The 23,189-nt window shown below is 48.0% G+C and overlaps 1 protein-coding gene across 16 annotated transcripts in view; it reads left to right on the top strand.

The window, feature by feature from the left end:
* Positions 1-14,684, top strand: part of ICA1 (islet cell autoantigen 1) — a 159,893-nt gene extending 145,209 nt beyond the window's left edge. For 14 of the 16 annotated variants that reach the window (XM_043462698.1, XM_043462706.1, XM_043462701.1 and 11 more), the window contains 3 exons: positions 808-1,077; positions 12,199-12,285; positions 14,428-14,684. In XM_043462698.1, the coding sequence (XP_043318633.1) occupies positions 808-1,077; positions 12,199-12,285; positions 14,428-14,549 (479 nt within the window). In that variant the 3' untranslated portion in view covers positions 14,550-14,684. The remainder of the gene's footprint in view (positions 1-807; positions 1,078-12,198; positions 12,286-14,427) is intronic. The other 2 variants (XM_043462707.1, XM_043462710.1) reach the window with 1 other exon arrangement.
* Positions 14,685-23,189: the final 8,505 nt, after the last annotated feature.

Here is a 23,189-nt window from a genome sequence, read left to right as displayed (position 1 = left end):
ACACTGGATGTGGTGAAGGAAAGTACAGCATTTATTGGAGGGCCAAGCGAGGAGGATAGGCAGCTCATGCTCAAAGGCCCAAACTCCATGATCCCTTTTAGGGAATAGGTGTGGGTTGCAGGGTGCCTAATCAGCTCGTGTACAGTTCTCTGACTGGCTGATGGTGAGGTAACAGGGTGATGTTTCAGGAATCTCAGTCATCATCTGGTTCCAGCCTGTCTATGTGCTGGTGGTCAGCACGAAGTTAACTTCCTCCACTGGGTGGGAGTTTTAATATCTGCAAAACAACTCAAGGATATGGCTCAGGATATTATCTAGATAGCCCTTGAGGAGAAACCAAACGTCCTTGACTTTGTTTTATGACTAAGCTATTATGATTGGGTTGACCAAAAAGTTGTTCAGGTTTTTCTGTAAGACAGTATGGAAAAACCCAAACAAACTTTTTGGCCAACCCAGGGTCTTGTTTCATTGTTCTTTGTTTCTGTTTCATTTTTGTGTGTTTTTTACTTCTCTGGTTAAATTTGCTCTTTGGTGCTCTGGGAAGGCCTTGGAAGCTTAAGCGTTTTTACAAGCAAGAGGCTTGGGGGTCATGGGGGAGAGGTGTGTCTGTCAACAGGAAGGCCCCACAGGATCTTGCTTGCTTTCAGTGGGAAATTTCTGAAAGGTTATAATAGGGTTAATTTATATTTTGATTAACTTCTTAAAAAAAAATCTAGCTAGTCTATCTCAGCCCAGCCCCTACAACATCTGTTCCCTAGAACCCAAGCCTGTGGGAGTGATGTGTTTGTGCTCTGTTACTTCAATCAGCTTGCCTGGGCCCAATGGCAGGGACCCCAGAACTTGAAGGTGCTGACAAAGACGACCTGCTGCTGTTGAGTGAAATCTTCAATGCTTCCTCCCTGGAAGAGGGTGAGTTCAGCAAAGAGTGGGCCGCTGTGTTTGGAGACGGTCGGCTGAAGGAGCCAGCACCCACTGCGGCCCTGGGAGAGCCGGACCCCAGGCCCCAGGCAGGCTCAGGATTCCTTCCTTCACAGCTTCTAGACCAAAACATAAAAGACTTACAGGCCTCGCTGGAAGGTACGGACCACAGGGATTATAATGGGGTGGTAGGGTGGGGGGAGGGAGGGGAGTTGTGGTGGGGAGGTGGTGGTGATATATTGTTTGTTTTTTAATCCAAAGACCTATTTTTCTTTATCTTCTTTTTTGTGTTTTCTGAGTTTTATCTTATATCCAGTGTCGTTTATTTTTGTTTTGTTTTTGTTTTTTTATTTTATGTCCATTGACTTTAGCTGAAGCTTCGGAATCACATTCTAGCCTTAAGATCTGTATTAGGGTTTAAAATCCTCTCTGCATAATTTTCTCTCCATACTAACACTTCCTATTAATCAGAGGCTAGAGGGGTGGTCCTCAGTCTTCCTGTCTTACTTTGATTTTAGACTTTTTCATGGCACCCTTGAGAGGTCAGAGTGCCTTCACAGTCGTGGCCTATTCACATGGCCATTCCTGCCTGGCCAGTGCCCTAGCTGAGTTCTCCCATATCCTCGTGAGACAACGTTCCCACAGACATGGGGCTCTCTGTGTGCTTTTCCCCTCTCCCACCATGGCCCACCCCTTTCCTGAGTATGCCCTCAGCTCAGCCATTCCTGTCCTACCTGAAACCCAACAGAAACAGAGTTTTCACACTGATCAAAAGTGATGAGACACCTTGGTAAGGGTCCAAGGTGCCCCAGAGCTCACATGCTGGTTCAGAGTTATTGATGTGCGGAGCAGATTAATTTCGAGTGCAGAAACTAACACTCAGGTTGAAAGTTAGATTTTTAAGTTGGAGTTTCTAAACAAACAGACCTTGAGAAGAAAACCATTTCAGTATCAGAACACGTTTTTCTCTTTCCATGTTTTAATTATAAGACAGGAATCGCTGTTCAGAAGTTCTCAAAGTGTTTTAATTTTTCCATGAATTTAGGTTATCTCCTTAATAAACAGTGTGTTTATCTGGCACTTAGAGCTGAGAACAAACAGCAGAGCTGGAATGATTAAGTAATTATGGGCTATTAAAAAAAAAAAAAAAACACTCAGGTCTTTGCAGATGAGATCATGGACGTGGCAAAAGTTGGTGGGCAAGACCAAAAGAAAATCTCTCCTCTTTTTTATGAAATACGTGTTTCCTTTCATCTTCCTTTTTGAGTCCTATTTTGTAGCCATCTCGTTTATTCTCAGTAATGAGGTTAGAGATGAGAGGGATAACTGCAGTCCAAAACTACTTCTCTGCCCCGAGTCTCACCCCAGTTTCACCACCTCTTTTGCTGGAACCCCAGATGAACAAGGTTGCCAAAGACCAGGTTTCACCCCCACCCACCTGTGGTGGAGGCGCTAACAAGGCGTGGGAGAGTCGGGAGAGGCAGGGCCGGAACGGGATCCACAGCTCAAAGCCCAGGGCTGGGCTGCTGGAGACCCTGCAGCCTTGCTGCAGGGTGAACCCCCCGGAGCCCCCAGCTTTGGAGACAGCTGGGCGCCTGCTGCCGCCAGGAGCCGCGTGGCAGTGCTGCGCCTTAGCTGGGGTGGCTGAGCATCACTCTCTCATGGGCACCTCGGGCTGACAGTGAGAACTCAGAGCTTCACATCCTCTTCCTGAGCGGGTGGAGCAAGACCTTAGCCCAGGCCCAGAGCACTGTCCCCGGAACTCTGCCCAAGAGCTGAGACAGGAGCAGCAGCCATGGCGCTTCAGACTCGCCCCAGGGCCAGGAGAAAGGCCCGCGGCCACACTTGGGGCGGAGGAGGGAGTTGGTCACACGGCACGAGAGATGCAAGCTGGCACAACGGAAAGAGAAAGACGTACTTTAAAGGGAAGCCATTTATGTCTCAGGCAAACAGTTTCACTGGAGGTTGCCGCCCTAGTAGCACTGCAGCAAGGTCCTTGTTTGTCCAGCAAAGATGTATTCAGTCCTCTGGGTGCCAGGCACCGGGGAGTCACCGGAGAACAAAACAGACAAGGCTTCTGCCTTCCGGGAGCTCACATTCTAATGGAGAGGAGATAATTGTGGTGCTGGAGAAGACTCTTTAAAGTCCCTTGAACAGCAAGGAGATCAAACCAGTCAATCCTGAAGGAAATCAACTCTGGATATTCATTAGAAGGACTGATGCTGAATGTCCAACACTTCGGTCACCTGATGTGAAGAGCCACCTCGTTAGAAAAGACCCTGATGTTGGGAAAGGTTGAGGGCAGAAGGAGAAGGGGATGACAGAGGATGAGATGGTTGGATGGCATCATTGACTCAATGGATATGAGTTTGAGCAAACTCCTAGAGATAGTGAAGGACAGGGAAGCCTGGCGTGCTGCAGTCCATGAGGTTGCAAAGAGTCCGACCCGAATGAGCAACTGAGCAACAGCAACAAAACATAATGAAAAAGCAAATCACATTGTAGGTTAGAAAGTTACCAATGATATGGAGAAAAGGAAAAGCAGAGCCAGAGCTATAGTTGGGGGAATGGCAGAGCAGGTCAGGGAGAGAACTAAATGGGACTCTTACTGAGAAGATGAGATCTGAGCAGAGACTCACAGGAGGCCAGAGAATTAGCCATCAGAAGCTCTAGGCAGGGAAACCCCTGTGCCCAAAGGGAGGATGTGCCTGATACAATTGAGGGTCTGCAGGAGGAGCACTGGGGTTGGAGTGAGAAGGAGAAGTGCTTGGAAAGGAGATGGGCTGGGTCATATAGGCCTTGTAGCCGTTGGAAGAACTTAGGAACCATCATAGCATCTTGGACCAAGGATGGACAAGATCTGGTTTACCATTTACAAGACCCATTCTGGATGCCAAAAGTTTCATTTCCTCTGCTGAGGTTCTGTCAGGATCAATGTTAAAGGAGTTATTTTGTAACCTCTGAGTTATCCTGTTTCCTTTGCATGTGTGTGTGTGCACATGTGCACCCACGCACACACACTTAGTCACTCAGTTGTGTCCAACTCTTTGTGACCCTGTGGACTGTAGCCCACCAGGTTCCTCTGTCCATGGGATTCTCCAGGCAAAAATATTGGAGTGGGTTGCCACTTCCTTCTTCAGAGGATCTTCCTGAACCAGACATCAAACCCACATCTCCTGCATTGGCAGGTGGATTCTTTACCACTGAGCCACCAGGGAAGCCCCAGTATTAGGTATTAGACTCACTAAAAAATTCTCAGGAGAGACTCAAGTCATCTGAAGGAGCTTTCTACTTTTCCACAGATGTTGTCTTCTTATCCCTGGGTTAGCCCCCACTTCAGAGACACTGAGGCCTAAAACTGATTTCCTTTATCACGGTAAAATAACAAGAACTAGCTCTCCATATGGCACGTGCAATGGGTCAAGCACTGCCCCATGTGCTTTAGGTGTGTTATTTCATCCTCACCACACCCTTCCCAGACAGGCAGGCAGGCAAGCCCTGGTGTCATCTCCAACCTGCAGCCTGGGAAACAGAGAAACAGGGAGTAAGTAATTTGCCCTAGATTAGACGTCTGGTAGGAAGCAGGTCGGATTGTGGGCCTGAGCCCCTAGACTCCAGAACTGACCCTTTTCGCAAATCTGTGCTGTTGTCACCAAGTACCACATCTCTGATGGCAAACGTGATTCCCCGATGGGCTCCCTCAGGCCTTGCCTTGGGTGCTCCTAGAGGAGCCGGAGTTGCAATGACTGTAACCTTGGTCCTAGGCATCCTGGGTGCATATAGGGACCAGGGCAACCACACAGTCATGGAAGAGAGGTGTGGGTGTGGGAAGGAAGGGTTGTGTCAACCACAAAAGTTGGGTGATGTTCCAGAATTTTGTTTTTCTTCAGTTGTTCAGTCACGTCTGACTCTTTTGTGACCCCATGGACTGTAGTCCGCCAGGCTCTTCTGTCCATGGAGTGGGTTGCTATTCCCTTCTCCAGGGGATCTTCCTGATCCAGGGATCAAACCCCTGTCTCCTGTGTCTCCTGCATTGAAGGCAGATTCTTGACCCACTGAGCCACCGGAGAAGCCTGATGTTCCAGAACAGAATATGTGCATTTGAGATCATCTCCACAGTCTTTGCCTGTGCCTGCGGTCACCCCTTGTTGACTCTAGCACTGTCTTGCTTGGTCTGGCCACCACTGTTGTGGCTTTCTGTGAGGACCAGGTGGGGCTGCATCCCCGGGGTCCGAGGGTCCATAGGACGGAGGTGGGCAGCCGTCTGGACGCAGGCGCAGACCTCTAGGGATCTTTCCCCTCTATGCCCCCTCTGCACTGCCCCCTCCCTCATCCACCTTCACCTCCTCAGGCTTCTCCCCTTCTTCCTCTCCATTCTCCGCCTCCCTCTCCTCTTTGGCCTCCCTTTGCCTTGGGGAAGCAGAAAGAAAAGGGGAGGGGTGGATTTCATAAGAGAACAATTATATCTTCCTTCCCCACCTACTTCGAGCTCTAGAAGAGCAAAACAAAGGAACTTACATTTAGGATCAAGTTGTGCTGAAAAATGTGAAGGAGTCCATTTTAGCAAGGCTTTCTAAGCATTTCTGAAGTTGTCAGCATGACAGGGGCCAGGGTTTTCTGTGTCATACGGGGAGGAGAAATTGCACCTTCCTGAGGTCTCTTCCAGTGAGGAGGAAGGGGCCACCCAGAGGCGTGCCTGAGGCAGAGACCCGGCCGGGCCTTCTTAGACATTCTTCTCCATTCCCACCAGCATCAAGATTTAATTTAGAAACAGATGCTGATACTGAAAAGATAACCATCTGCTCAAAAGAAAGCCACCAGGACATCTTTTAATTTACGATCCTGCTGACCACAGTTAGGCATCTTGTTCCAGAATCTCACAAACATACAGCCCTTTATTCCTTCTAGATGTTCTTTTGTTTCAGCTAAGCCTGAGGTGCTTTTGCCATCTGAATGGGTTTCCATTTAAAGCCAATGTCATGTCAAGCTTAGCCTTATCTCAGATTCGCCTTTCCTTGAGCAGAGCTCACCTCTTGCTGTCTCTGGCTTAGCCTGGCTCGGGCCTCAAATGGAATAACGTGAAAGAAAAGGCTGTGGGCTGCATTTAAAGATAATTTGAACAGAGAGCATGAGCCACTGGCGTTATTATTTGTTCCATCAAAGAAGCAGCACTTTCTAAACCTGTTAGGACGCATCCCCAGGTCTTGGCTAAATTCTTGCAAAATTTAAGTGCCTCTGTTAGTCCATAGAAGGAACCTTGGTGACCATCTCCTCCACCCTCATTTTACACATGAAGGGTCCCAAAAGGGTCTCCTGACTTGCCAAGTTGTTGTGGTTTTATCCACCATCCACATAAGCTTTAAACTCCTCTGCTCCTGTTCAGTCGCTAAGTCGTGTCAGACTCTTTTGCTTCCTGATGGACTGTAGCCCACCAGGCTCTTTTGTCCATGGGATTTCCCGGGCAAGAATACTGGAGTGGGTTGCCATTTCCTCCTCCGGGGGATCTTCCTCAACCAGAGATGGACCTGCGTCTCCTGCATTGGCAGGTGAATTCTTTACTACTGAGCCACCTGGAAAGCCTCAGCTTGGCATAAATAAACACAAGCTACACTAAACTCCTCATCTTGGCTTTCGAGGTCCCTTAGGGCCTGACCCGGTGTCATCACTGCCCATACCCCCCATGCCTTTACTGAGCATGGTTTAATGACATTGTTCTGCTGGAGACCATGTGTCATGTCTAACCTGGACTCCAGGGAGCCCGACTCTCCCCTCCCCCCAGAGCATTCCACCCACTTCACACTCGTGATGTTTTGCTTGGCTGACTCCTCATCCTTCAGGTGCTCATGTCCAGCATATCATCCAGGGACGCCCTCCGCAGTCAGTGTTGGCTATTTCTGCTCTCCATTCCCTTTATACCCAGTACTTAATCATTCCTCTCATTTCACCTCATTGTAAAATGGGTTGAATTTTCTGTCTTGCTTTACATTGTCATGGGCAGGGCCCATGTTTGTGTTGCTCCCTATCATATTTCCCAAACATAGCTCAGTGCCTGGAATCGATGTTCCAGAAAGACATCTGGGTGGATGGGCTGATGGATGAGTGGATGGATGGCAGACAAGAAGGAAGGGAAAGGTCAACTGACGCTGCATCACTAATTGAAGAGAAAAAGGTCTGAAAACAGTCTCGGGTTGGTTCTCATGTGTGCTGAGTGATAGCAGAAATCCAGAATCATTGGATTTATGGAGCGCCTGCCCCTTAGCCTCTGTACGCCCTGGTCTCACCCACGAGCTCCCATTTTATCCATACAACAACCTAATGACACAGGAATTTTTACCTGCCTTTTGCCAGTATGGAAACTGGGGCTCAGAGAAGGTGTGGACGGCAGGCTGGTGCCTGGCCACCATGGCCATGGTCTTCCCACATTCCCCGTCACAGCCAACCCTGTCCCAGAGGGCCCAGGGCTCTGCTCCTCAACCCAGCCTGGGCTTTGCCCTCCCAGCCAGTGAAATTACCCTCATGGTAAAGTGCTACACTGGGTGGTGTTACTTTGGCTTCACTTGCTGCTCTAGCTGGCCAGTATTATTTCTGGCCGATTTATATTTTCCCTTATGTCAGTGAAGGGGGCAGGATTGCTCCAATAAAATTTTATATGTGTTTCCTGCAGATGGGGAGCGCACAGTTGATGTATCAAAGGGGCCGAGAACTAGGCTCATCAACTTGCCCCCAGAGCTCTTGGTCTCATCTGCCCTCACCCTGCACCACCCCATCTCCTGAAACAGTTTCTCTGAGATGGGGAAAACATCCTTCCAGCCACACCTTCCTGTTAAAAACGCCTCAGCCAACAAACACCAACTGAAGAGTTGATGGCAATTATAGGAATATTAGCAACACTGAGTTCTCTGTAAATAGCATTTTTTCCTGACAGAAGCCAAGACATTTGAAGTCTGACTTGGCATTCCATCCATAATTACCCTAGTTGTACCCCTCCCCTAAAGAATTCCCAAAGCAATATGAGTGAGAGTGAAACTGCAGCTCAGCTTAGTATTTGCTTAAAACATACATATATGGGTTTCCCTGGTGGCTCAGTGGTAAAGAATTCACCTACCAATGCAGGAGATGTGGGTTCAGTCCCTGGGTTGGGAAAGATCCCCTGGAGAAGGAAATGGCAACCCACCGCAGTACTCTTGCTGGGAAAATCCAAAGGACAGAGAGCCTGGCAGGCAACCGTCCATGGGGTCGCAAAAGAGTCAGACATGACTTAGCAACTAAACAACAATGACAATATATACATACGTAGCTGGGGTCACAACGATAACATTTCCTCCCCTCATGTGCGAATAGTTGGGATTGTTCGATTTATGCTTAATAGGTGTTCTGAAGAGAAATTGTGGTTTGGCAAACTGGCTGTTTCTGCTTCACATTGTGGGACCAAAGAACAATGACACCCTGTGTCTTTGGGAAACTCTGAGGTCTACTTTCCCCATCATCTATCATCTTCATCCCCAAAGGGGCAATGTCTTTATGCTCATCCTCCTCCGTGTCCTCTGCAGCAGAGAAGCCCCCAAGTCTGTAGATTCTCCATGTTGCCCTTATGGTTCCTGAGTGTTTAGGTGAGCAATATTCAGAACTCTATAGTTACAAAGGAATCCAATTAGAAGACATTGTCTTTATAATAAAGACAAGGCTTCCCTTGTGGCTCAGCTGGTAAAGAATCCACCTGTAATGTGGGAGACCTGGGTTCGATCCCTGGGTTGGAAAGATCCCCTGGAGAAGGGATAAGCTACCCACTTCAGTATTCTGGCCTGGAGAATTCCATGAACTGTATAGTCCATGGGGTCACAAAGATTTTTGGAGAAGGAACTGGCAACCCACTTCAGTATTCTTGCCTGGAGACTCCCCATGGACAGAGGAGTCTGGCAAGCTACAGTCCTTGGGGTCACAAAGAGTCGGACACAACTGAAGCAGCTTAGCACAGTCTTTATAAAGGGGCCTGCCGTTATAATCCTTTAAATGATAGGCTTTAAAATACAACTTGTGTTTCTGGGACTCTAAAAACATGACTTGATATACAGATGTTCTGTTTGTTTATAACCATTTGGGAATATACCCCTCATATACAGTGAGGGGGTCTGTGTTTTGACATGTGAACTTATTTCTGCTTCCTTGAGGAATGTGCTCTATCTTATACTCTGAAAAAAGACAATGATTGAGCCTGACTCTTTTCCAGCATTCTCTGGAGCTCAATGTTGTGCATGTTTTTGGAATGGGAAGAATTATCTCGTGTTCCCACTGTATCAGCATTTAGAGATAGGGGAGGGGTGGCCTTCCACACCTCTCACGTGCCTTTTCTCTGCATCCATTTGGATTCTCTCTGGAAGTGTGGGCCTCCCTGAACTGAGAGCGCTCAATGGGGTCAAGGAGCTTAAAGCTGTGGGAGCTGGGAGGTGGGTGCTCTCTGTTTCCGAGGAGGGCTTCGCTCCTTGTCCCAGCTCTGGCTTCAACAAGAGTGAACCTGATCCTGGCAGAGATGGTGGCCACAGCAGCTCCTTGGGAACCATCTACGGCAGTGCCTCCCACACTACACTCGCATGAGGGTTGCTGAGGGTTTGCGGTTCCTTGGACTCCACCCGAGGGTTTCTGATTCAGTAGGTGATGTCCCAGCTGCTGGGGCAGGCACCACACTTTGAGAAGCCCTGCCCTAAGAGACAGGGGCCAGGCTGCTAGCATTGAGAAAAGGTTGTGTGAAGTTTCTGCCGAGCCACAGGTGGATCTTGACCCTCAAAGTCCAGGAGAGGTTTGTAGGGAAAAATGAAATTGACCCAGTTAGATGCTACCTAAATCTTTTAGCGTTATTTGGCACTCAACGAGACTGCAATTTTAACTTTCCACATTTACCACTATTTATGTGATTAGGGTTTGGAAGGAAAATGCCCACGGGCCAATTTTCTAGGAACCAGGGAGGTTATGTTACTCCTGGATTACACCAAATACTGGTCATTTTTTAAAAACGGCTTTATTGAACTATAATTTACATACCATGATATTCACCCATTGTAGGGGAACAGTTCAAGGATTTCTGGTAAATTTATATTGTGTAACCATCACCACAGTCTAGTGGGAGAACATTTCCATCTTTCAAAAAAGTTCCCTTGAAATCTGGTGCTTTTTATTGTTCGTGAAATATGTTAATAACATGTTCAAGGACCATCCCAATGAATAGCAATACTTTTTAAACTCTCTGTACTTTTTCAATATTTTAAACCCAATAAATAGGTCACAGGCTGCCTGTTTCGTTTGTCCTTGGTTAGTCTTTGTAGGGTTTTCAATGTGCTCAGTGGTAAAGAATCCACCTGCCAATGCCAGAGCTGCAGGAGACTTGGGTTCGATCCCTGGGTCAGGATGAAATGGCAACCCACTCCAGTATTCTGGCCTGGGAAATCCCATGGACAAAGGAGCCTGGTAGCGCTACAGCCCATGAAGTTACAAAGAGTCAGACATGACTGAGCACACATGTACACAGTCTCTATTTGTATGCTGCTTGCCTAAAAAGAAATAATTCAACCAGCGAGTATTAGGGCATCTCCAGTGGCAAGCATTGCTTTGCCATCTCTCAAAATAATGTTTCATAAGTGTAGTTCTCATAATTGAAGAGTTCTTCGATGGTTATCTTAATTTCAACACTCGTCATGTGCCCAGGAAGTACCCTAAAGAATGTAAAGATGAATAATACATAGTCCCTGCCTTCAAGGGGCTCAGAACTCTAGGAGATGAGACAAAAGTACAAGCTAGTCAATATCAGTTCAGTTAAGTCACTCAGTCATGTCCAACTCTTTGCAACCCCATGGACTGCAGCACCACAGGCTAATCAATATACTATGCTTTTAAAGTGGGTCCCTTATTACACATCTTAAGTATAGGGTAAACAAATAGTATTGCATCTTCTCATTTCTGTAGCATATGCCGAGTGAGTTTCTTGCCTCCGAAGTTGGTTTCACTGCCACAGCTGAACTCTACCATCAAACTCAGAGACAAAACTTTTTCTGTAGAAGACACTGTGAGCAGAGCATCCCAGTGAAAGGATATGGTTTTAACTATTTGGACCCCACAGTGATGCATCATCTGATGGTCTGTGTTTCACAGTGAGCATCACCAATGGACTCAGTCCACACACACCTACCTGTACCACATTAGATATTATGGAGCACATTGAAGAAACACTTTCTTGTCTCTTGGAGAAGACAGGACTTACACATGAAGAATTACAGCAGATGTGCAAAGAAGTATATGGTAAAGTTCTAAATTAAATGAGTCATGCTGAGACATCTAGCATAGACAGTAAATGCTGGGGGGAACTAGGCTTGCTCCCCACCCCACAAAACAGAACTGCTGAACACCTCTTATTGATTAGCAGCAGGAAGAGCCCAAGGGGCCTTCAGAACATTGGGTTAGACAAGATCAATGCCATCATAAGTATATGGCATCAACTTAAGGCAGACATTCTTCCCTCTCATATATTTGGACTGGGCTGCCAATTATCTGTATTAACTAAACTTCATAATTTAAATTAGCTGCATGGAAAATAAATGGACTGGATCATATTGGAAATAGAGAAGACCAGTTGTTCACTAATTCTGTCACTGCATTTAATGGTACTCACTTTTTGGGACATGGACACAAATCGTGCCCATTTGTGACAGAAAAACAAGGCACTTGATTTCCTAGGAACACTATTGATAATCTTTGGTGTGACCATGAAATGATATCAGTTGGTAAGAAAAATGGGTATAAAATCAAAAGCAAGAATGCTTTAACCATAGCAATTTCTCATTTGCAGTCTTCCCCCTAATTTTCCATACTTTCAAGTTGGTGTTCCTTAGTCAGTCGTGTCCAACTCTTTGCCACCCCATGGACTGTAGCCCACCGGCTTCCCCTGTCTATGGAATTCTCCAGGCCAGAATACTGGAGTGGGTTTCCATTTCATTCTCCAGGGGATCTTCCCGACCCAGGGACCGAGCCCCAGTCTCCTGCATTGCAGGCAGATTCTTTACCATCTGAATCACCAGGGAAGCCTTTTTGAAGTGGGCAGCATTATACAAATCCACTCTCCCCTAAAACGTATTCCATACATGAGGCACATGGAAGAAGGGTCGTGGCACACCAGCCTCCTCTCTCTTCGGAGGCCATCCTAGTTGAGAGCCACGTGTGTGCCGCACGTGGAACTTACCAGACAGTGTGGCTGCTCTTCCCTGAGATCTAACGACCTCTGGTTTTGAACATTAGGCTGGTCAGAGAGCAGTGTCAGCCCTTCTCCTCCATGGCCAGCACCAAAGGCAAGCAGTCCAAATGTCAACTACCCTGCAGTGAAAGGTAATACATCATTCTCTCCCCCTTAAGTGACCGTCACCCTCCTTTCCAGCGGCCTAACACTCTTTGCTTTATCTCTTTACTAATTTCCATTGGAGCACCTGGGATTCAGAGGCGGGGATACAAGGGCTGAGAGTTGTGCATGATCCTAGGAAACTAACATTTTAACTTTTTCCTGGCTTAAGGTCCTCATTCATAATTGGCTCTATCAGACCTAATGAGGAGGACTCAGACATCTGTCTGCATGTGACCGGGGGTTCCCCAAGACTGGATAGGGGAGAAAATGGCCTCTGAGATTGGCGATCCTCAGCTGAAAATACCATTGCTTCCACCAGCCAAAGCATTTGATTAATGCTTTTTGCAAAGAGCCAGGTGCCTTCGTTGTCAAAAAAGGGCCTTTCAAGCTTGTGAAATCTACTCTCTTTTGAGACAGAACATCTGCCTGAGGAAGATCTCATCTGTCTTTGCATCTCTCTTCCTTTGGTCATCACTTTCCCTGTGTTGACCACAGGACGTTAAGGGAAATGTCAGTTTTATTATCATCAGAAAGCATTCCCTTGATGTTCTTTTAGGTGTTGTGCAAATAGTTGCACCTGGTTTTCCCTCCCACAGTGGAGGTCTGGGGAATGTGAGGATTCCCCTTCCCCCAAGTATAATCACCTGGCTACTCACAGCTGGGCCACACCCACCATTGGAAAGCCCCCCTGGGGAGGGGCAAGGAGGGTGGAGTGTATTTCACTGGCACTATCACTAAGATGTCTTGATACTCTCTATCAAGGACAGACTAATCCTCCAAAATCAGTCTTGCTCCATACAGTTTCTTTGTGTGACATCCTACAGGACTAAAGAAAGACAAGTTATAGCCCCTTTAAAAAAAAAAAATTTTGTCTCCCCCACCCCCACCAAGCTATATTGAGCTCTCTATAAAGTCTCAGCTTATCATATCAATAAACCAAGTGTTTTAGGGGCTCACTGCACGCTGTGAAATTAATGTTACGAAGTAACAGCTTGCATGTTACTAACTACTCTTGTTTGCAATCGCTTATCTCTGTAATAGATGCATTGTTGTCTCATTATAAAGTAATATATTTACAAGAGACTGGAAAAACAATAAAGGGAGGGGAAATCAGAACTATAAAGGGATCAGTACATTGTCTTTAAGTGCCGTTTTAGTGAAAAGATCAAAGGCCCCGTGTATGTTGGAACAGTCCCATCAGTACTCATGATCACACTATTCATAGAAGCACTTTTAGCAACTTGTCCTACCAGTATTTTTTGAGATTCTTCTCAACCAGATGGCAAGCACATTCCTAGCTGCTTTTGGTTAGAAGGATAACCTGTCAGACATTTTCTTCATGTTTTTGATGGTCCCACCTGTTGGAGAAAGAAAAAAAAGCATAGGTCATCCAAGTCAATGAACTTAGATTCTCATGTGGAACGATTTATATAGAGAAGAGCCCCCAACTTCTTTGTAAATCTCTTGCATCAGGCACTCTTTTGAAAATGCCTTCCTCATCTGGAAAATAATTGGGGTCTGTCATCGTGGCATTCAAGAAGTTAGGGCAGGTGGTTCCGTATAAGAACACTTGAAGGCAGGACTCTATGGAGCATGGAAGGTGAGGGGCTCAGGGGCAATTTAGAGCCCAGTGGGGAAGGGGAGGCCTGTCTAAGGCCCCCTTCCTCTGATGGGAGAGGGTTAAAGAAGGCTGAAAAGTGTAATCACCGTATTTCTCTTGACCCAGCAGATTAGAAGGTTCCTCCAGGGGACGCTGGAAGGCACCTTACTTCCTGAGTCGTTCAGTCTGGTTTCTGAAAGGAGCTCTTTCCTGGTGGTGCTGAAGCACAGGGTCTGGGGTTTCAGGCAGCTCTGTGGGCTGTGGCCATCTGCTGGGTAGGGGTGCCGACTGGGGACTGACACAAGAGCTCACTGTTTGCGCAGATTTGTAAAGACCATGGTATAGAAGTGTTACTCAGCCAACAGGCCAATAGTGGGGCATGGAATACCCTACCAAGGCTTAGAGACCAAAGGCAGCAGGGTTTGTCCGACTGAGCGTCTTCCCTCTTGAAGGTGCTCCTGGCCCTGAAGCCTGGCAGAGGTGGGATTTAGCAAGGTGGCTGGGCTGATGTGTCCTCTTCTCTCCCCAGAGCCTGCCAAGGCCTCCTCGGACCTGACTGCCTGGTTCAGCCTTTTTGCTGATCTCGACCCACTATCAAATCCTGATGCTGTTGGGAAAACCGATAAAGAACATGAATTGCTCAATGCGTGAGCCTGCTTCCTCCGTCTGGGAGGAAGCCCACAAGTGGCTGCAGATCAACACGGCGGGGGGCTCACGGATGTAGGAAGTGATCAGTATGCTGTTTTAATATTTACGTGCCATTTTAATAAAATGAAAGGGTCAGAGGCCCTGTTTATATTGGTAGAATTATTTACTCTTATTTGGCATAAAGGGTGTCAGTGTGTTCTCTACGTGGTCCTGACAGTACCGGATGGTCTAGGAGCTGTGTCCAGGCCTGTCAGCTGACAACTCCATCTGCTGACTGCTGCGGTGTCACCGGGTTGCTACAAGGTCCAAGTTCACATCATCAATCTACTTTGTGTTCGGTTGAAAGAAGGTGTCCTCCAGCCTCAGAGGCAGCGGGAGTCTTAGGAGGCTTAAGTACCTCCTTTTGTACCCCTGGCCCATGTCCCTCTTAGAGGGGGGCTGCAGGGAGCCTCCCTTTTCCTGCCCAGCCACCTTCCAGCGAGCTACAGGTGACGCTCCGGCCAACCCAAGACTCCCCCGCCCCTGCCTCCTGGGCCGCGGGTTCTCTCATGGGCAGAGGGACTGAGCTGGTCAGCGCTGCACAAACCGGTCTGTGGAAACCAGCCATGTCTGCAGATCTCAGCTTTCCAGCCCTCTCCTTGGCTGGAATTCAAAAGCATGTATTTCTGGAGCCCCGTGTGACATTAACTGTTTTTTTTTTTTTTTAATTAAATGGAAAAGATATTTGACACACAAAGTTAATGAGTCTGTTGGGGGGATGGGGGTGGCTCGGGGGGGGGGGGGATTTCTATGAGGTGGGGGGCTGGAGAGAGAGGAAAGAGACAGGTCCCACCTGCATGAAACTGCCAATATGACCCAGACCTCCCCCAGATACTGCAGTGGAGGCAGCAGGGTGGACACTTGGCTTACAGGGGAGAATAGCAGTTTTGCACGTGGGCACAAAACCCTGAATATTCAGAGGACTGAAGCTGAAGTTCCAATGCTTTGGCCACCTGATGCAAAGAGTTGATTCACTGGAAAAGACCCTGATGCTGGGAAAGATTGAGGGCAAAAGGAGAAGAGGGTGGCAGAAGAAGAGCTGGTTGGGTGGCATCACGAACTCCATGGAAAGGAGTTTGAGCAGACTCTGGGAGATAGTGAAAGACAGGGAAGCCTGGCTGCTGCAGTCCATGGGGTTGCAAAGGGTTGGACGCCACTGAACAACAACCCAGAAGCGACTCAGATAGGCCCATCCTAGTGAGAGGCACCAGGCCTAGGGCCTGCCTTCCCGCCCAGGGCCCAGGTGAGGTGCGGAGTCCACACAGGTGCGCAGAAGCCAGCCCGCGGGTGCGCCGGCCCGCGTGGGGGTGGAGTCCGGGGCCAGCCCCGGCGGTTCTCAGAGCTCAGCCTGGCCGGGGGGCGTCCTCGGTCCCGGGGCCGCGTCTCCAAGGGCACCGAGACGCCAGACCTCTCCGCCCCGGGGTGCGCGGCCCCAGCGGCAGCCCCAGCGGAACGGCCCGGAATCCGGGCCGCGGGCAGCCCTGCCTCCTTGGCTGGAGGAGACACAGGTAAGACGGCGTCCGGCCCTTGGCGCGAGAGCGGTGGGTCCCACTCCGCTCGCCTATTGGGCCAGACCAGCACGGCCGGTCATCGCTTTTGTTAGAATTTAGCAGATTCCTCAGCCACACACACACACACACACACACACTCGCTGGACCCCTCGGACCCCCTCTCCTCTCTAGGACTGTGCGTTTGCTGCTCACTGGACCCGGGACGCCCCATCTCCTTGCCCTCAGCAGCCTTCACGATGCTACCCGCCCCTTTTCCTTTGAGGAACTGCTGCTCCTCTCTCGCCCTGGCCTCCCATCTCAGAAGACCTCTGCCTGAGTCTGCCACTGGGTGTTGCCACCCCACAAGACGACGGAGTCTCTTATCTCCCTAAATCGTCTCTTGTCTCCCCAGTAACCACCCCTCTGGAGTCACCTTGTAAGCCCGGGAACTAATGATTGCTGAGGGAAGCTGCCTTGCGTGGAATGTCGATTACGGCCTCCTGGTTTCGTCCTGGGTCCCATTTGTTTGCAGCTGTAAAGAGTTAACTTGGGAGGGCCTGACCACCTCATCCAGTCTAGTGGCCCAGGGAGCTCGGTTGTCCAGGAAGCCAACGGTTGCAGCGGTTCTTTTCTGTTGAATGGATCACTTGTAAATACTAACAGGTTGCATTTTTAAAGTTTGATCCATGGGTGAAGGGGAGAGGAAGATTGTGGTCATTGGACAGGCTTTGCTACAATTAAAAAAAAAAAAAAGCAGTTTTATCCTTGGATTTTTACATTTTTGCTAAAAACAAAACAAAACCTCATTCCCTTTTCTGTCTGCAGTCCACTTGGCCAGGTTCTTGATCCCTCTTGATAGGTGTGTTTTGATCCAGGCTCACACAAAGCCCCTTCGACCACCTCTCCAGTCTAAGGAGAAGCAGCTGCTGCCTAATTCTCTTTTAAGTGACCTGTGTGTGGCCCTGCCCCGGGGGCTTCCTCCAGGGTCTGCCTCAGGCCGGGCTGTCTCTGTCTAGAAGTTGAAGGCACCTCCCCTCTTCATGCCCCAATCTTGCTTCTCCTTAATTTTCAACCTGTGTCGTGAGGCTGCTCTGAACCCTCAGGGACACCAGAGAACACCTGGTTTTTGGGAACTTCCCATCCCTTGGAGATGTTCCCCTCCCCACTCCCCCTGCCCCCACCAGTATAGAAAGAACATTCACATTTATGGGAGGGAGCCAGGATGTTTCTATTTTCTCCTCCGTTCCCTGGTTAGCTTAGGCTTTGGTGCACGTTACAGATTCATTCGCCTTCAAGATGTAATTTTAGAAACATCAGGTTGATTTTGAGTTCTGAGGGAGGCAGAAAGGCATCCGTCAGCTTGAGGATTAGAAATGCTCCAACTTAGTACCAGCACTTATTGTCGTCGGAGGTTGATGCCCAAGAAGATATTACCTGCTCAGAACTGGCAGCCTTGGGAGCCCTTGGGAGCCCGGAGTTGCCAGTGGGCATACAGGGTCATCGTGTTGTGGGCAGTGTTGACACTGGGCGTGGGGCCAGGGCTGAGCCCCCACCTGCACCCCGAGGCTGCCATGTGGGTTAAGATGGCACCCACCAGACCTCTCCTGCTCAGGCTTTGGCTCCAGGAGCCAGCTAACTAAACTCCGTGCTTTTCTCTCTGAGACCCCATTCCAAGGGATTTCCTGGCAGTGGCTTGGGGCTACCTATTAGCTCTATTTGATTTTGCCAGTATGGCGAAGTTGCTCCTGTCTTTGTGATCAACGTGGCCTCTGGACTGGCCACGGCGGTTAAGGCTCTGCTTTGGTTTAAACCATCTCCCAGTCCCGTGACTGGCATCGGTCATAGTGTAGTGCTGTAGGTGTCTTTATCGTTGTTGTTCAGCAGCTATGTTGTGTCCCACTCTTCACGACCCCGTGGACTGCAGCCCTCCAGACCTCCCTGTCCCTCACCATCTCCCGGAGTTCGCCCAAGTTCATGTCCATTGAATCGGAAGGCGTCTTAGCTTTGTTGGAAATAGATTTCAGGTTGGGGTCAACTGCAGGTGATTAGCCATGGGTGCCAAGAATTCTGCATTGAGAAGAATTCTTATAAATGAGTGATATTTGTGATGGGTACAGGGCAGGAAGTGGTAACAACAGTGCTATATTTATAATTACCAACAGTGCATTAGACCTTGCCTTTCATGCAGCTTTTAGATTTAACAGCTTCTACTTCTTATCCTTCTCTCTCTTTTCTCTTTTTCTGCTTCCTCCTCCTCCTCTTCCTCCCCTTCCTCTTCTTTTAATCAGAAATAACTCAGATTTGGCAACATTGACAGAGAGGCATGCATGAATGAGAAAAGCAGAAAGTTCAAAGAACACTTTATTACTTACACCTAATTCAACTCAAATTAACTTCAACAACAAAAAAGTGGGAATGGATTTATTTGCTCAGGTAACTGAAAGTTCACGTGTAGACTTTCAGGCATGGCTGGATCTAGGGGCTCAAACGTTATTCCCAACAATTGTCTCATCTTCAGCTCCCAGCTCTGATTTCCTCTGTGAGGCTTCGTTCCATAAAGAAGCCAAAGGCCTCCAGCATCTCCGGCCAAAGTCTGGATTTGAGTCTGCCTTTGTCCTTTGTCCAATCATCAATCAACCACTGGGGTGGAAAATAGGCTATTTGCCCAGCGTTTCATGAGCCTGTCCCTGGAGCTCAACCCTCCAGGACTGGCAACAGAGAAAGGACAATTCCTTAAGGGAAAACTAGGGTTCCATTATTAGGGGAGGAGGGAATGGACCTTGGGAAGAAGAATGCCATAACAATCCACTCTAATTTCCAGTAACTTTGGAAGGACCCTGAGGAGACACTATGTAACCTTTCCAGAGGGGTATAGCCTGAGCTGGGTGAAAGAACTGGAATGTTTTCCAGAAACCCCACTGGGGTTCCTTTTGAGGTCAACCCCTGGCACTGGGGCTAGAAGGCTTGGTGCTATTGGTGACCTTTGAAAGATCTCTACCTTGCAGCTGTCCTTGACTGTCCAAGGAAGTCAAAAGGGATCATAGAGCTCTTTGTATCCAGCCCCTGATATCCAAATGAGGAGACTGAGGGACCTGGGTGACACGGAAAAACCTACATGTTAGTAGAAAACCAAGATTACAGCCCACCTTGCCTCACGTCTAGACCAAGGCTTCTTTTACTTCAAGGTATTTGCTAGGGTTTGGGTTCTGAAGCTGGGCAAATCTGTAGATACCAAGATTACATTGACGCAATTGCAAATTGTTTCTGGTTACAAGTATCCCATTGCTCTGGAGTAACTGTGTGTTGAGAGCGATGGGACGCTTGTAATCAGAAACATGGAGCCAGCAGGAGCAGAGAGGTACAGACCAGACTGGGTGGAGTGGGAAAGAGGGTGAATGTTGGCCAAACCATGGAGCAGCCCAGGCTGTTCCAGTGCTCTCGGTTAAACTTCTTCAATCAGTTGAATGAACCTCTTTGAAAATAGAATCTTTGCCCTTAATACAAAATATATGTTTACATCTATGTCCTGCCTTCTGATAATTAATCGATAAGAGACTGATCTGAGGACTCTGCTGCTCTCAACAGGCCCAAATGCTGGCTCTTGAGTTCCCAAGAGGAGCCACAGTCGTTGAGTGTGGAAAATCATGATTGTTCTCAATAGAATTCTGGGACCCCACCCCCACCCCCTCCAGGCTCTCTCACGTCTCTCTTTCCCCTCTGATCCTATGGCCTGACCCTCTGGTGGCACTTCCCGTATGTTCAAGGGCACTGAGATGCTCCTCCTTCCGCTGCTACAAACCCTGCCACCTCCCCACCCACTGGGGGGGAACAGTAATCTCAGTGTTGCATAACTTCTGGCTTTGGCATTAGGGTATCTTCCCTGGTGGCTCAGCTGGTAAAGAATCTGCCTGCCATGCAGGAGACTTGGGTTGGGAAGAGCTCCTAGAGAAGGGAGCGGCTACCCACTCCAGCATTCTGGCCTGGAGAGTTCCATGGACAGAGGAGTCTGGCAGGCTACAGTTCATGGGGTTGCAAAGAGTCAGACATGACTGAGCGACTTTCACTCTTTGTATTAGGGTGGTGATCGCATGACTTGGCAGAGAACTAGCTGATCCGAAGTACCCTGGAAACCTCTAAAACTCGACAGAGGCCACCTCTGACAGCCAGGGATGTGGCAGTTGATTTTAGAAATGCCTCATCAGTGGAAGCTGGATTATATATCAGCTCTCCGGGGCTTCCTTCTCCAGCTGCTTCCCAGGGAGCTCTTCTACTGATTTCGATCCAAGGTATCTCCTTACTATTTCTGATCCTGCGCTGTAGTGCCCAAGGGTCTGTCTCACATTTAGAGCATCCCCCACTGTGCCCCACCCCTGGTACAGATAGAAGGATTCTCAGGATGGAGGCTGGATAGATCAACACCATTGCTTCCACCCTTTTCCAGCAGCTTAATGCTATTTCCAATGGCTGGCTTCTAAATCCTTTCTGCTCTGCTATAGTGTCTGTTCTGGCCCAGGGAATTATGGACCTCTTAGCATCAGGAGTTCTGTATATCCTCTGAGATTGTCTTGTAATTTTGTGTGAAAATACACCTCTATGGAAGTTTTTTTCCCCCCTGATAAAACGGTCTAGAGCTCCCGTAATTCCTCGAAGGGCTTGATGAACACTAAACATTCATACTCATCATCAAGGCTTCACACTCTCACAGAGGACACCAACGCGATCGGAACTTCTGTGAGTCCCGAAATCCCGCCTCGTCCACGTGTCAGCAAGCAGGGAAGTCCGCGCCACTCCGCCCTGTTTGCTCTCTCCCGGCCTTTCAGGGCTGAGTTGGCCGTGCGTGGGCTCAGTGGTCAAACTGAGGGGTAATTTTATCCTGCCGGCAGGAGCTGCCCTCCTGGTTGAGCCGTGACTTTGGCTCCAGGGTGAAGGAAGAAACTGGCAGGAGAGAGCAGATCCTGATGACACTCTCCTGAGCTCTTGCCACCCTCGGAAGCAGCCCGGGGCGGGGGGCACGGGGCCCTAGTCTCATCATCTTGGGTTTCAGGGGTGAGCCCATGGTGAGAGCAGCCCAGGGCCAAGCAGGTTTTCCACCCTAGAAACCAGGCCTTTGGCAGGCTGATGTAGTTGTGTTTATGGCTTTCCTCCCTTCATTCTTTCTGACCCCACGTGGACTATGGAAAATAAAAACCGCTGTTTTCCGGAGGAACTCTGTGCTGGACACTGTGCCCTGTGCACGTAAGCCCAGTCATTTTCTTAACTGTCCTACGTGGTAGGATTTGTGTGTGTGTGTGCACATTGGATTTTTAAAAATTGAGTTACAATTCACATACCACAAAACTCACCCTTTTAAAGTGTATGATTCAGTGCTTCTTAGTATTTTCACAAGGTCATGCAACCATCACCATTATCTAATTCCAGAGCATTTTTTATTACCCCCCAAAGAAACTCTGTACCCATTATCAATGACTCCCTATTCCGTCCTACGAATGGCAACAACTAATCTGCTTTCTCTCTCTATGAATTTGCCTGTAATGGACAGAATGGGATCCTATAATACACAGTCTTTCGTAACTGGTTTCTTTTGTCGTTCAGCCCAGTGTGGGTCTGCTCACTGGTACAGCAAAGCTGCAGTGACCCTGGTTTATGGTGAAAGAAAGAGCAGTGTTTATTGCAGGGCATCAAGCAAGTAGTACCAGAAGCTAACATCCAAAGGAAAAGGCCTGAATTTCCTGAGGGCTTTTAGGCAGGGGTTTTTTAAGATAGGATGAGGAAGAGGGGTACGGGATCACTGGTGGACAGTCTATTTTTGGTCAGTGTTGAGGTAATCAGAAGTCAACGTCAACCTTCTGGTTCTAATCAGTTTGGTGTGTACATGCTTGTGGCCAACGTTCAGTTAATTTCTTACACCTGGGGGGATTTCAGTAGCTGCAAAACAGCTCAAGGATAGGGCTTAGAATATTATTAATATCTATAGCCCTGGAGGAGGAGCTAAAGGTTTTTTTGTTTTATGGTTAAACTGCTATTTGTCTTGCTCGACAGTTTTCAGTTGTTTGTACAATTCCTTGTGTCTCTGATTAAATTTGTTCTTTGCAACTCGGGGAAGGCCTGGGAGGCTAAAGTTTTTCTGTAAATAAGAGGTAGATGGAGGATATGGGGAATCTGTTCAGGGAGGGCCCCATAACGTTCTACTTGATTACAATCCCATCTTTTCTTTGATAGTCCTCAAACTTGACAGGGAACAGGTACAGGACAAGAAAGGGAATAGTCTTGGTTAGAGAAGTTAATCATAAACTTGGCCAAGGGACTCGCTTTTAGGAGGATTTAGTTTCAGTCTCCACTCTGTTTCAGCTTTCCCCAAATCTTAGAGGAAATGGGGCTCTGGATAGTTCCTGCTGAAACGGGGTATAGTCCTTCCTCAATCTGAGGACTGGATTCAGAATTGGTCATATGCCCCGGTTTCAAGCCTAGCATCGATACTTTATATTATGAAAACATTACCTTTCTCTTCGACTGATTTGTCATAGTACATGTACAGAGCTTGGAAAATTAGCAGACATACCACAATGAGGATAATGATTAAAATGCACCTTGTAGTATTCCTCCAAATAGTCCTCCTATTTTAGATGGCAAGCAGGAAAATACATCCAGTAAACGAGCAGCTTTTTTAATTGTTCTGTATTTGCATTTTAACTTTTCTAGGTTTTCTTTTTATTGAAGTATAGTTAATTTACTGGTTAGTTTTAGTTTGTGTTAGTTTAGTTGTGTATAGCAGTGATTCAGTTACCCATATGTAATATAGATGGGGTTGATGTGCTTGTGGTCAGCATTCAGTTAACTTCTTGCACCTCGTAGGGGTTTTAGTAGCTGCATTAGTCTCTGGTGTATAGCAGAGTGATTCAGTTATCCATGTATAATATATATATATATTCTTTTGGACAGGCTTCCTTTGTGGCTCAACTGGTAAAGAATCCACCTACAATGCAGGAAACCTGGGTTCGATCCCTGGGTTGGAAAGATCCCCTGGAGAAGGGAAAGGCTACCCACTCCAGTATTCTGGCCTGGAGAATTCCATGGACTGTATAGTCCTTGGGATCACAAAGAGTCAGCATGACTG

The sequence above is a fragment of the Cervus canadensis genome, chromosome 3, assembly GCF_019320065.1.
Source record: "Cervus canadensis isolate Bull #8, Minnesota chromosome 3, ASM1932006v1, whole genome shotgun sequence".
Taxonomy (NCBI): Eukaryota; Metazoa; Chordata; class Mammalia; order Artiodactyla; family Cervidae; genus Cervus; species Cervus canadensis.
Note: the sequence above shows the minus strand (reverse complement) of the source record. Positions and strands in the feature narration are given on the sequence as shown.